The sequence below is a fragment of the Hyperoodon ampullatus genome (assembly GCF_949752795.1).
Source record: "Hyperoodon ampullatus genome assembly, chromosome: 4".
Taxonomy (NCBI): Eukaryota; Metazoa; Chordata; class Mammalia; order Artiodactyla; family Ziphiidae; genus Hyperoodon; species Hyperoodon ampullatus.
In genome coordinates this window covers 36348553-36362543 of record NC_136917.1, presented here as the reverse complement: position 1 = coordinate 36362543, position 13991 = coordinate 36348553, and the positions used below count along the sequence as shown (strand labels likewise).

Sequence of the window (13991 nt, the reverse complement as noted above, 5' to 3'; positions counted from 1 at the left end):
GCTGGAGAAACTCATTCTGTGTGCCTTTGTCTAAGTGACCTTCCCCAGCCCTGCACAGTGATAAAGGGGAGCTGGGAAGGGGGTCTCCCAAGAGGGAGGAGGAGAGTGGGTGGGGTCCTTGTAGGTTCTGAGCAACTTTCTCAGGGAGTGGCACTAAAGCTCATGGTCAGACACCAACCTCCAGGGTTCTGGTGAAGATGATAGCAAACATGTGGGAGGTTCTTGGATGACAAGAGCTCCCATCATGATCATATGGGTCCTCGTCACTCCTGAGTGTCCTCTGGGACACAGTGAGAGGAGAGGTTCAGGGGTCTGACACCAGCTTCCTAAGGGGCCCTGTCTCCTCCATCCCCACCTTTCTTGCTGACAAAGCCCCCCAAACCCTTCCTGGGCTCCCTGTTACCCCGGGCACAACCATATCTCAGGCTCCTGCCCATTACACTGTGCTCAGGTGGAGGTCCCTGCAGGTCCTGTAGGTGCCAGGCTTGCCCACCTATGTGCTCTTTACCCTCCCTCCTCACCAGAAGGGCCAAGGGGCCACTGATGGAGGAATCAGACACAGGCTGTGCAGAATATGGGAACAGCAGGGAGCTTTGAACATGTCCCACAGGCCAGCTCCTAACTCAGGGGGAAGCCAGGTGGGCCTTGGTCTAACTCTGGCAGCTGGAACCCCGACCCTGAGATCAGGGAAGGCCTTGAGGTGGGCAGGTGAATTGTGGGCAGCTCAGGTAAAGCTCCCATGTCCCGACACCCTCTCAAAGGCAGATTTCTGTACCCAGCAATAAACCCCCCTCTCCACAGAAAACAGGGTGGACCCACCCACTATGTTTGGCCCTGATCACTACCTGCTTCCTGGCACCCTCTAGGCTTTCCCAGTGACTTACCAGGCCCCCCAGCTGCAGCAAGCCAGTCAGAAAGGCCCCGCAGGCAGAGGGCATGCCTGGGAGGCAGCAGTGTTTACGATCTGGCTCCACGTAGGCCCTACAACATCTACCATGTGTTCCCCAACCAGTCTGATTTAAAAACACATCAACGGAGACCATGGAAAATTAGGTTTCCTCTACATTTATTTCAACAGCTAAATGATTAACAACATCCACAACTTCTTAGATTAAAAAAAAGAAAAAAACCCCAAAGCTTCCATTTTGTAACATCACAAACGTCTTCTAGGTTTTACCAAGGACCAAAAACGCTAAATTTCTCTATATGATTTCCAGTGATGGAAACAAGGCAGAGACAGTAAGCACCCAAAGTGGTGAGTTAGCACTTTCCGGATGCCTGTCGTCCTCATGGAAGAGACCCTGGAACTAGAATGACAGAAAAGACACTGTGACTTTGACAAGGCTATGCAACTGCACATTGCACTTGCTCTCACGCGTGCTCCCCGCAGAGCGGCCTCTGCTGGAGAGGGCAAGGGCGGGCACAGAGGGCCAGCGCACTGGTCCCCAGCCGACAGCTGGCACAGGGACGCACCACCACGCTCCTCCCCGACCCACGCAACGCCTTCACTGCCTCAATGTCAACTCCACAGAAGCGCCACCTGAGTGCTTACAGGACTTTCCAGGCTCAAGAAGTAGGTGCTCCCTTTGACGACTGCCAAAGGCTCACGGTGTCAGCTCAAAGCAGGACACCCCCAGGAGGAGGAGTGGCAGGAGGCTGTGGGAACAGGGCTCAAACCCTGGGAATTCCTAAAATATTTTACTTATAAATAAAAGCAGAGAAAGCCAAGAATGAATATACTAGGACAAAGCGAATATGATGGTCAAAGCTATGCTTGAAAAAAGAGCCAGGACCCATGCTGGGGGGTGTACACCTCATTCAGCACCAAAGGGTGCTCTGTGAAAGGCCATGCGGGATCGAGGCCCTGTTCTCAGAGTTCTATCCCTTTACCTGACCCCCAGCCAACATGGAAGGCTGTTGGAAAGATTAGAAAAGAAAGGAGGTGAACCCCCATAGCTGTGGTTCCCCCAAACCACACCACCCCTGCAGGTTATTTCAACTCTGCTGAAGAACCTCCAGCATGTCCATGGCCATAAAGATCTGCCAGTTGCCAAAGCAACAAAAGTGACCAGAAGCAAGCAGAGCCCTGGGGACTACCTGTGGCATGAAGAAGGGCAACATCAGGCAGGCACGTGAGATGCCAGCACAGGCCCGTGATGCTGTGCTGGTGAGTGTGGGCCAGACAGACAAGACAGATCCAGAGGAGCCTGGGACTACAGCCCAGGAGGTCTTGGGCTTTGAGAAAGCAAGGATTTCATAACAGCCAATACAAGTGGCTGACAGGGTAACTCACTGCTGTGTCCCCCAAGCTTATAGTATCAGCAGGATCCTGTTTTCCAGATTTTAGCATGTATTTAAAACTTCAACACTGCTGCTTTATGAGGAAGGGCTGAGAGATTCCCACAGCCTGAGAATTTCGCATGTAGTTGCAAGAGGCAGAGTGCGAGAAGCTGGAAGGGGCGGCAATCATACGCCTTGAAATAGCAAACAGCTGCAGAGCCCACCCCAAGAGGATCCTTTCTGCTCTGTACAAAGGCCCTAATAAAACAATTCTTTACACTGCCACACATGCAAAAAATGAAGAGTCTTGAAGAGTTTACACCTCCCACCCCTTTGTAGGAGAGACTCCATATGTGGTTTAAAAAAAAAAACTGTAGTTTGCTTTGTGGATTCTAAGAGACACGTAAATTTGGGGAAAGTTTCATCGGTGTAATGATTACTCCCCACTGAATACAGCTGCTGAATACATTGCTGAAATTTCGTCAAGTCTCTTGGGATGCATTTAAGAGATGAGACTCCATAAATAACACGTTCACTGAATCCAGTACCTCCACTTGTTTAAAGAGCTTCAGCACTCCAACCGACAGCTGTGGTACCAGAGCACAGACCTCATTATTACTGATTTATATTTCCTATTTAAATTTGAGAAGATATGATCTGTGACTGTTTCGGTATCAAGTTTGCAAGCAGATCACTTTTAGAGAGCAATGTGTCCCAGGACAGGAAAACCGACAGGGGCTGGTTCCTGAGTACTTATAGGGCGCTGGTGCTTTCAAGGGCAGCCCCACCTTCTGAGCGGAACCAGGGGAGACTTGGAGAAGACTTGCTGCCAAAAGCATTTGGAAGAGGGTGAAAGGCAAAAGCAGACTGGAAATGGTGCGTTCTTTTAAGAAAAAGAAAAGCCAGCGGGTGGAACCTCCGCACCAGAAACTGCAGAGACGTTTGTTTCTCGTGTACACACCAAACCTACTTGGGCACTGGCTCCAGGGCAGATCCGGGACAGAGGTGGCGTTTTAAGAGTAATTGCTGCTTCAAGCCTTATCTTTCTCACCAATGGTTTTCATCTATTCAGGGAGAGAACGATTTTGTTCAAAACTGAGATGGAAATTATGGGTGGGGAGGACAACTAAAAGGAGAGGAGAAAGATAGGATATTTATAGGCCAAAGGCCCCTCAGAAGGAAAAGGATTTGAAGATCCTCAGAAAGGGATGAGGCAGAGTGGCGTCCTCTGCAGCACCAGCTTCCAGGTCACCCTTACACTCGTAAGACACCAGGCCACTCCCGTGGTGGCTTGTTTCCACAAGATGGCCATGTACAGTCACACCTGGGAGCCCAGTGCGGAGGCCGCACCATGGGCTGCGTGCAGTGGCGCTTGGCGAGCATGGGGCTCGTTCCTTCAGCCTGGAAGGTGAGAGGTGGGACACACCCACATCCAAACACTCCTTTTGTTTCCCTCACAAAATTTTATGATCTTTTGGGGGGAGTGATATTTTGATGTTTGGGTTTTGAGGAGTGGGGCACATTAACTTTTCTGGAGGAAGCTTCTCTGTGTACCAGAACATCAGCTTAGGCAGAATGCCCCCCACAGTAGCTCACACACATACCTATTTGTTGGCCCGTTTGTGTCTGTACATCTGCATCATCCTCTGACGGAACACGTCAAACGTGTCTTCTTTGTGCTCCTGACCGTCGGCACCCAACCCCTCCCCTTCCGAGGCAGTTCCCCTAAGGAGCAAAATGGAGAGTTAGCCACACCTGAGCCCAGAGCCTGGCCACCAGGAGATGGAAAACAGCCTGAGCCATCTGAGTGGGACAGAGGTATGAGGGACACACAACAGTGACAGCAAGGGAGGGGGAAAATAAAGACACAATTCACAGTGGGGAACAAGGGATACTCACCCGTGCAAGCATGCGAACTTTCTGAGAAGTGTGCTCAGAAGCCAGCCCCTGATTACAGCAGAAAGCCTCCCCAGCAGGTGCTAAGCTCAATTTTAACTGAAATGCTTGCTGGATGCTAATGGGGCTTAATAAACTCTGGGCCGTGCTCTACCCTGGCTAGTCTGCATGTGGGCTCCTGGAAAAGGGAAGTGGCTCTTGGCGTAACTAGCCAGCATTACCACTCAGGCTTTTATGATAATAATGAATGTGGCCAAATGCCAGGGACCAAGTCTATGCAAGTGCAGCAAGGAGCTATATAACACCTGCATATGTAAATGATCTGCTATAAGCCATTTGCGACATGAAGAAAACCAAGAATCAGGCTCAGGTCAAAGGACTTAGGACCAGAATCCCACAGAAAGCCTCATCTCCCCAGGCATGGTTGCCCATCCCCACCCCTGGCCCCCAGCACCCGCTGCGTACACGCTGACGGGCTCCCTGATGCCCTTCCCACAGGAGCCCAGGCCGTGGCCCTCCTTCCAGCCCATCTTCTGTAGCATCTGGAACCCCAGGTTCTTGTCAGTCAGTTTCTGCTGGGCGAAATCAAAGTCCTGGGGTTTCTGAGGAGAGAGAAGAGTGTGGCACGTGAGGTGCAGCAAAGCCCCTGGAGCAAGGGTCTGCCCTGGGTTATACCTGGACATGGTCCAGTACTAACACCCCTAATGCCTCCCTGACTCCACAGATGCTCAAGATCAAGCCATGGTCCTGGCAACATTCCCTGGGTGGGTTGAGACCTCTAAAGGTTGGAGGTCACCAGCCTGAGGTATCCCCACAGAACCACGCCAGACCAGCCTCTCAGGCTTCACCAAGACCACTCTTGTTGCAGTGTTGAGGGGATGGTGGGTCCTGGGGCCAAAGGGTGAGTAGGAAGAGCCCAGAGTGGAGACCTGGATAAAGAGAGTGGCCCTGTGATGACCAGAGGGCATATCCCAGGCTGAGGGACACAGGGCAGAGGACTTGAGGCAGGAAGGCCCCTGGAGTACAGGAGTCAGAGGGGCAGCAGGGCTAAGGCAGGAGGGATCCAGAAAGGCAGTGGAGAGAGGCTGTACAGAAAAACAGGCTCAAAGGGTCCTCCCTATTTGACCCCCACTCCTCTCCCACTGCTTCATTCATTCCCATGGGCTTCCAAAACTCTGAGCAGTGACCCCATCCTGGAAGCTTCCCTGGCTGCCCTCAGGCATTACTCAGCAAACCTGACTGACCTATGTGTCTGTCTGGTGCTTCCCAGGTCTGAAGCTCTGAGAGCTCCCCAGGGCAGGGACCGGGTTTCACTTGGACTCTGGGGTCCATGTCTAGCACAGAGCAGACCTCACTGAGAGCCAGTGCAGCTGGGAAGAAGGATGGGGCCTGGGAAAGACCTTGTGGGTGGAAAGGTAAGAAGCCCTAGAGGAAGTCTGGGCTCCAGAGCTAACTGTGGGAAGACAAATTAAAAAGCCTAGAGGCCTCTGGAGGAGGAGCCTGCCCAGTGTGAGCAAAGGGGATTTCCATTCACTCATGAATATTCATTAGCACCCACAGTGTGCTGGAACCGCTGGGCAGCTGGGGGCTCAGAGTCCCTGCCGCCTGAGCCTATTTCTTTAATCCGTTTACTAAACACTGAACACAGCCTGTCCCCAGGGCCTCACATGCTCCCAAGGAGAAGGTTCCTCTGTCCTGATCAAGGCAGCTGGGGTTAGTGTCAGAGGGTCTGAGCAGGGGACAAGTGTGGGATGGGAAGAGGATGGGGAAGGCAGAGGGAAGGCTGGCCACGGGTTCCCAAATGGCAGGCTTGCATCCCCCTTCAGGAAAGCTGTTCAGGTGGGAGCAACAGGAGGAACAGGGGTCCACTCAGCTGGACAGATCTTTGTGAGTGTTCAACTGTGTCTAAGAATCACCTTGCCTGGTTTCCTGGGGTTGGAGCAAAGCCATGCACCATAGGCCAGGCTGAGGTGTGCACAGAGAGCTGCAGGGGAGACCTCCTCCCTGCCTGCAGTCACCCCAAAGAGAGACCCATGTTTGCAGGACACCAGCTGGCTGCACACCGGGTTAACATACATTTCATTTAATCCTCAAGGTATCTCCTACCTGCAAGATAGGTGCAACTGCCCCACTTTCCAGATGTACAAACAGAACCTCAGGATTCACATGCCAAGATTAGATGGCCAGGCTGAGCCTGAAAAGGCTGCTTTCTCACCAGGCTGTGCCTCACCCAGGCCACCAGATGGGTACCCGGGTGCTGGGTCAGCTTAAAACCCAACACAGCTGTTAAGACCACAAGCTTCGGGTACAGGAAGGTCCCTGCTCTCAGCTGTAACTGGGGTCACACTGATGCTTCATTTGGCCATTGACATTGATGCAATGCACTCAGAACAGGTCTGAGCCACAACTTGGGCTTTGCTCACCCCCTGACACAGCAGAGACCTCGCCTGGTTCCCCACTCACCTCCCTGACCTCTAGAGTCCTGTGATGTCCCCACATGTATCCCAGGTGAGCTTGTCTAGCCTCACCTGCCCCGACATGTGTCAGCCCAGCTGTCTGGAGTGTGCCCCCGCGTCTCCTTCCAATGACCTGCTCCCACAGGGGCTCCCCATTTCAGTCAATGGCAGCTCCATTCTCTTAACTGTCCAGGCCGACAACCCTGGAGTCACCCTGGACTCTTGGCTTTCTCTGTTCCACATCCAATCCGTGAGCAAGTCCCACCAACTCCACCTTCACCTCTCCTGGCCCCCCGGCTCTGCCTCGCCCCCCACCCCACAGGCTGCTCTCAACACAGCAGCCATAGTGGCCATGTCTTCCACCCAAATCCCCACCGTGGTTCTCCAATGCCTCTCCCAGAGAAGGGGCCACAGTGCTGACATCCATCTACAAGCCCTATGTGACCTGGGTGCTTGCCACCTCTACTTCCTCACCCCATCACTCCATTCTAGGCACAAAGGGCTCCCTGCTGACCTGTGACTGATCTGGGGCTTCTCCTAGGCCTCCCTGCTTAAAGGGTACCCCCCAACCCACCTTATTGCTTGCCTCCCTTTGACCTGCTTCTCTGCACCCACAGCACCCACCATTCCCGGTCCTGCACATTTCTATTGCTGCCAGCCCCGCTCACGGCTGCCTCTAGGTGGGCAGATGGAGCTGGGAGCACAAGAGGTGCTGACCAGTTAATAAACACACGCGCGCAGGCACATGCACTTGGCTTACTAGCAAAGTAGCGCACTCTTTTAACCACAATTATAGTCTACTAAATCTGAACTTCTCATTGGCTGAGACATTATCTTGTTCATCTCTCCAATCCATTGCACATATCAGGCCTCACACATCCGTTAAATAGACTAATTACTCCCTCTTGTGGTTTTGGGCAATGCAAAACACTTTTAAGAAGTCCCGGGAGAGGGCTTCCCTGGTGGCGCAGTGGCTGAGAGTCCGCCTGCCGATGCAGGGGACACAGGTTCGTGCCCCGGTCCGGGAAGATCCCACATGCAGCGGAGTGGCTGGGCCCGTGAGCCATGGCCGCTGAGCCTGAGCGTCCGGAGCCTGTGCTCTGCAATAGGAGAGTCCACAACAGTGAGAGGCCCGCGTACCACAAAAAAAAAGAAGTCCCGGGAGAGAAAAGGCTGTGTGTTGTGCTTTGTATGCTGACACCTGGCCTGAAGTATGAGTATAGCTTAGTCACGCCAGTGCCCTTTGGAACTCTGGCAAACTCTGACTACATCACACGTGAGGACTCACAGCCACACTCACCTTCTTCTTGGTCACGGGACGACCCCGAGGCCTGTCATAGGCAATTCGAACTGGTTCGTGAACTGGAAGACAAAAGAAATGTATATATACACATATATGTACTTTCCCCAAATTATTTAGAGGATGAAGGTGCTGCAGTTTTGGCTTATAGCCCCTCTGCTGACAGAAGGTGGCTAGGAGCTGCACCACAGGGCCAGCCGTTTGGCCCTGGCTCCTCTCAGGAATCGTATGACCCACAGAGTGCAGAGGCAGAACAGAGGCTCAACTGAGGGCTGCCTTGCTGTGGGAGAGTCTACCTAAGCGTGACTCCCATGTTTATGACAAAGGACCTGACACGTGGATCATTTTCCATGACCGTAGGAATACATTTTGCTTCAACAAATGAGCTATTTGCAACACTGTGCCCTCCTCATGTCCCTGCGACTGTTCCATAGATAGAGAAGTAAAGTCCACTCAGAACTTTATAGTAAAAACAACCATGCTTCTCATACACAGCACCACATCACGTTATTATTATTGTTATTATTATATTTGACAAAGGAGAGATCAGCAGGTCTGGTACTATCTCATCAACCACCCTATCAAAATAACTGAGAGCTTCTAAAGTAGAAAGAATTCCACTTTCCCCCCATGAAAGCCATCTTAACAAGCATTCTGATGTGCTACTATACTCTGATAAGTTCTGAAGGACATAAGAGTTTAGTAGAACAGTTAGAAATCCATTGCAACACCAAGGTTTCCAAACACAAACCACGAGAACTGTTCCTTTAGCAGGAGAAACTATACTGACACTGCTGGGTGTGAACTTGATGGTCTCAATAACGTAGAACACACAGGCTCTCTGCACAGAGCGGAGCCCTGTTCACCAAAACCACCTGCCACACAAGCATCGCAGCAGCAGCCCCACACAGGCCCGGCTGTGTGGAGACCTGGGTGGGCAGCGAGCAGCCCAACAAAAGGCGGGACATGATGTGATTTGCCTACTGACAGCCTAGAAAAGGCAAAATCACAAGGCCAGAAGATGGTCAGTGGTTGCCCGGGCTGGGTAGAGGAAGAAACTGCAGAGGGACACAGAGACACTTCTGGGACGAGCTCCAGCTCAGCCGTACTGGGGGGCTCATGCCTATACACCTTTGCCAAAATTCTGTGAACTGTCCACTTGAAAAGGGTGCACCTTTACTGCTGGTAAATTGTACCTCAAGAACCTTGACCCTCTCCACAGGCAGGAAGGAGATGGCCTTCCATGGCCAAGGCTGGCAGAGCATGGATTGCACAGCTCCCACTAACGGCTGCCCAAGACTGGTCCCGGTCCGTGTCCTCCTACCTCATCGTCACTAAGCAGTCATCACTACTCTGGGGTCTTTGGGGAGATGGGGGCACTCAGAAAGCTGGGCACGCCTCAAGATCACAGGCAGGAAACAGCCAAGATGACCCAGGCCCGTTCCGTCCACAGCCAGGACTCCCCTGTTGGAAGCTGAGCAATAATGGAAAATAACAAGCAGCACGTGGGGTGCTAGAAGCCAAGCGCAGCATCTCCTTAGAGTGCCAACCTCAGACCAACTGGAAACGTCGGTTTCTCATGAACATTTTGGACCGTGTGCAAAACCAATAGGACTATTGTAGGTTAAAAACATAAGACCGAAGAACCCCATGTTGTGTTGGCCCTGGGAGTGTTCTGGAAGGTAATGTCCAGGTTAGCTGGAGTAATCAGAGGCGGAAAGGGTGATGGGGGCCAGCTGGTCATCTTGCACCTGAACTTGGGCTGAGGGCCAGGTAAATTCTTCACAACAGTCAGACAACGTCTCCACAATTTTTCATGGCCCACAACCGAGCACCATGACTCCTCCTCAGGTGTTAAACAGAAGACAGTGCTGGGGGCACTGTGTCAATAGCCAGGCACTTACCTTTGGGCTCCTGGATGAGACACAGCCTCTTGGGAGCCGGAATCATGCCGACCTTCAGCGACTTGCTGCTGACTCTCTTCCGGGGGAAGCAGGCCCCTGAGGAGGACTGTGACAGGGCAGGTGCACCAGCCGGGCCATCCTCGGCCACCTCACTCAGGAGGCCATCAGCTGGGGGGCTGCCCTCCAAGCCCTCGGACTTGGTCGACCCTCCTGCTGGCCTGGAGGCCCCTCCAGGAGTGGGGGCCTCCTCACCCCCTTCCTCATCCTCCTCCTCATCCTCCTCCTCGTCCTCGTCTTCCTCAGGCATCACCTCTGGGCTCTCCAGCTCAGCCTCGTGCTGAGAGGGCTCATCCTCAAACCCTCCTTCCTCCTCCATGGGCTCCAGGGGGCTCTCCTGAGAATCGGCGCTCTTGCTGGCATGAAGGTTCAGTGGAGATGAAGTAAAGCAAATCGATGGGCACAGTTCAAATACCTTCTTTCGATAGAATTTGAAAGCTGAACTGTTTTGGTCATGTAGAAACCTGGGATAAAGATGAAATACATTGGTTAACGAGAGGGTTCTCTATAAACATTCATATTTTCTGAAACTGTCCAAATGGACCTGACAAAGCTGGGGGTGGGACAAAGAAGCGAACACATGACCTCCTTCCACCAGCTGTGGTTGATGGGCAGCTTTACAATGAGATAGAAAGCTTGAAGAGTATTAGTAATTTAACGAAGGAGCCAGAACATAAGAGGCCTTATTGCTTTCTCGGGGAGGGAGCTGGAGGAACAAGGTATGCAGGGACAACCAGAGAACATGCTAGAACGAGCTCTAACACTACAGCCAGGAGATCCGACCTGGGCCTTACCTCATCTCTTTCTGATTACGTCACTGGCCACTCTGGGCCTGTGTGTGCTCACTGTGACTCTCTGGTTCCTCCCATACTCCAGCCATGAGATGGAGAGAGGTGTGTCACCTCCTGCCTCATGTCCTGCAGCAAAGCTGCGTGAATGTGCTGGCAAAAAGGTCTCTCTGAGCCTCGGAGTCCAATGGCCCTAGCCACAGCTTGGAGCTGCGGCTGGTGTGAGAAACCGAAAACACACAAAATTTACTTGGGCCAAAGGAAAGACAGCCCTTGTTCTTGGACAGGACAACTCAGGCTCATAATGAAGTTAATTCTCCCTTAATTAAATATTAATGTATAGAAGTAAAAGCATCATTTTTTTCTGGATCTGAACATGATTCTTAAGTTCATATAGAAACATGAGTATGTAAGACTATCTAGGAAACCCCTGAACAAGATCAACAAGGGGCCCAGTTCCACCAGGTATTACAAGGTGTGTGAAGCCTCTATAGTTAAAACAGCGTGGTACTTGTCTATGGCCAGACAGACCAAGAGAAAGGCCAGAAACACAGTATCTGATGAAGGTGGCCTCTCAAATCACTGTGAAAAAGAACAGTCTTTTCAACGAATGGTGTTGGGACAACTGGGCAGCTTTTTACAAAAATATTTAAATTGGATCTATGCTGTACTCTCTGCTCCTGAATAACCCCACACCGATCAGAGATCTAAATGTAAAAACCAAGCCATACAAGTTGTAGAAGAAAATACATAAATGTCTTTATAATCTGAGTGTAGGGAGATTCTTTCTAACTGTAACTCTGTTTCCAGGTGCAACGAGATAAAACTGAGAAATTTTACTAGATCAAACGTTTCTGCACTGCAGAACATACCATAAGTAAAGTGAAAGATAAATATCCAACTATGAAGGAAACAGATACAATTACATTACAGGTAAAAGGTCAGAGAAACTAGAAAGAATAAATCCAAAAAGCCCAATCGAGAAAAGGGCAAAGATTAAGAACTTCTGCCCTCTAAAAGACACTGCTAGAATGAGAAAACAAGTCACAGACTGGGAGAAATTATCTGCAAACCACACACTTGACAAATAACTTGTATCAAGAATACATAACAAACTCTCAAAATTCATTAATAAGTAAATAAACGACCCAATAAAACAATAGACCAAAGATCCGAGCAGACACTTCACTAAAGAAATACATAAGCACATGCAAAGATGCTCAGCACTGTTAGTCCTTAAAGAAACACAAATGAGAACCAGACTGAAACACCCCTCCCCCGCACCAAGAGGGCTAACATGAAGAAGACTGACACTATCAAGTGCTGGTGAGGATGGGGAGGAACCAGAACTCTCACCCAAGCTGCTGGAAATGCAAAACTGTCACCACTTAGAAAGACGGTCTGGAAGTTTCTTCAAAAGTTAAACACAGACCCACCATGTGAGCCAGTCTTTCTCTGCCTCAGTATTTTACTGGAGAGAAATAAAAGCAGAACTTGTACATGACTGCTCACAGACGGTTTATCTGAAATCGTCCCAGAATGGAAACATCTCAATGCCATCAACAGCTGAACGGGTAAATAATTGTGGTCCAGCCATACAATGCGATACACTCAGCAATAAACAGGAATGAACTATGGATACACACTACATGGATGAACCCTAATAATTATGTGGAGTAAGAAGCCAGACAAAAGGAGAGAACAAACTGCATTTACACAAAATTATAGAAAATGCAAACTATTTACAGTGAGAGAGCCCCGATAAGCAGCTGCCTGCAGGAAGGTATGACAAAGGGCACAAGGAAACTTTTGAGTCATGGATGTGTTCATCATCTTGATGGTGGTGATGGCTGCATGAGTGTAAACATGCATAAAAACTTATTAGACAGGAACTTCCCTGGTGGCGCAGTGGTTAAGAATCCGCCTGCCAACGCAGGGTTCGAACCCTGGTCCAGGAAGATCCCACGTGCTGCGGAGCAACCAAGCCCATGTACCACAACTACTGAGTCCACGTGCCACAACTACTGCAGCCCACACGCCTAGAGCCCGTGCTCCACAAGAGAAGCCACCACAATGAGAAGCCCGCGCTCTGCATGGAAGGGTAGCCCCCGCTCACTGCAACTAGAGAAAGCCCGCGCGCAGCAACAAAGACCCAATGCAGCCAAAAATAAATTAATTAATAAAAAAAACTTATTCGACAAATATGTTCAGTTTATGGCATGTCAATTATACCTCAACAAAACTTTTTTTTAAAAAAAGGGCAAATGATATGAACAGTTTACAGAAAGATATTCAAAGGACACAAGTTTATGAAGAGAGGTTCAATTTCACTCATAAGAAAAATGCAAACTAAAACTTCACTGAGAAAATTAGAAATTCCTCACCAATCCCACTGGCTCAAAGGCATGCCAAAAGGTGGGGGGTGGGGACAGGCACTCATGACACTCCTAGGAGAGTGGCCCTCAGGGAGGGGAATTTGCACTAACAAAACTTAGTTTGCATTGAACTATGATTCAACAATCCCCTTCTGGAAGATACCTAAAAATTCTCACCACAAACACAAAGAGATTGTGTGTAAGGCCAAACTAGAAGTGTGTGCTTAGCCACTACTGGGTCCCAGAAATGCTCCAGGAAATGTAAAGTTTTTAACTGTATTCTTTCTTTTTTTTTTTGCGTTACGCGGACCTCTCACTATTGTGGCCTCTCCTGTTGCAGAGCACAGGCTCCGTACGCGCAGGCTCAGCGGCCATGGCTCACGGGCCCAGCCGCTCTGTGGCATGTGGGATCTTCCCGGACCGGGGCGCGAACCCGTGTCCCCTGCATCGGCAGGCGGACTCTCAACCACTGTGCCAACAGGGAAGCCCTTAACTGTATTTTTTTTTTTTTTTTTTTGCGGTACGCGGGCCTCTCAATGTTGTGGCCTCTCCCTCCGGACGCGCAGGCTCAGCGGCCATGGCTCACAGGCCCAGCCGCTCCGCGGCACGTGGGATCCTCCCGGACTGGGGCACGAACCCATGTCCCCTGCATCGGCAGGCAGACTCCCAACCACTGCGCCACCAGGGAAGCCCTGTATTCTTAACTAAGCGGAGGCACGACTCTCTAGCGTGTTGGGAGCAGGGTGAGGGCCTGGAACCCCTAGCTGGCAATAGGACACGATCCACACAGCGTGGGAACCCCACACTCCAAGGGGAGCCCAGCCGGGTTACGGCTCAGTACTGGGAACACATGGCCCTCAGGCAGCCTCTCCTTGAAGGAGAACCCGCACCCCGCAGGCAGAGTGGGGCTCTGGTTCTGTGGCCTCTGGGCTGTG

At 51.0% G+C, this 13991-nt stretch overlaps 1 protein-coding gene across 1 annotated transcript in view; it reads right to left on the bottom strand.

Moving 5' to 3' along the window:
• Positions 1 to 1049: 1049 nt before the first annotated feature.
• Positions 1050 to 13991, bottom strand: part of SUGP2 (SURP and G-patch domain containing 2) — a 31292-nt gene continuing 18350 nt past the window's right edge. The window contains exons 6-11 of the mRNA XM_079701647.1: positions 9837 to 10357; positions 7933 to 7994; positions 4642 to 4778; positions 3885 to 4005; positions 3251 to 3344; positions 1050 to 1701 (exon numbers count right to left, since the gene is read on the bottom strand). Of these exons, the coding sequence (XP_079557773.1) occupies positions 3885 to 4005; positions 4642 to 4778; positions 7933 to 7994; positions 9837 to 10357 (841 nt within the window). The 3' untranslated portion in view covers positions 1050 to 1701; positions 3251 to 3344. The remainder of the gene's footprint in view (positions 1702 to 3250; positions 3345 to 3884; positions 4006 to 4641; positions 4779 to 7932; positions 7995 to 9836; positions 10358 to 13991) is intronic.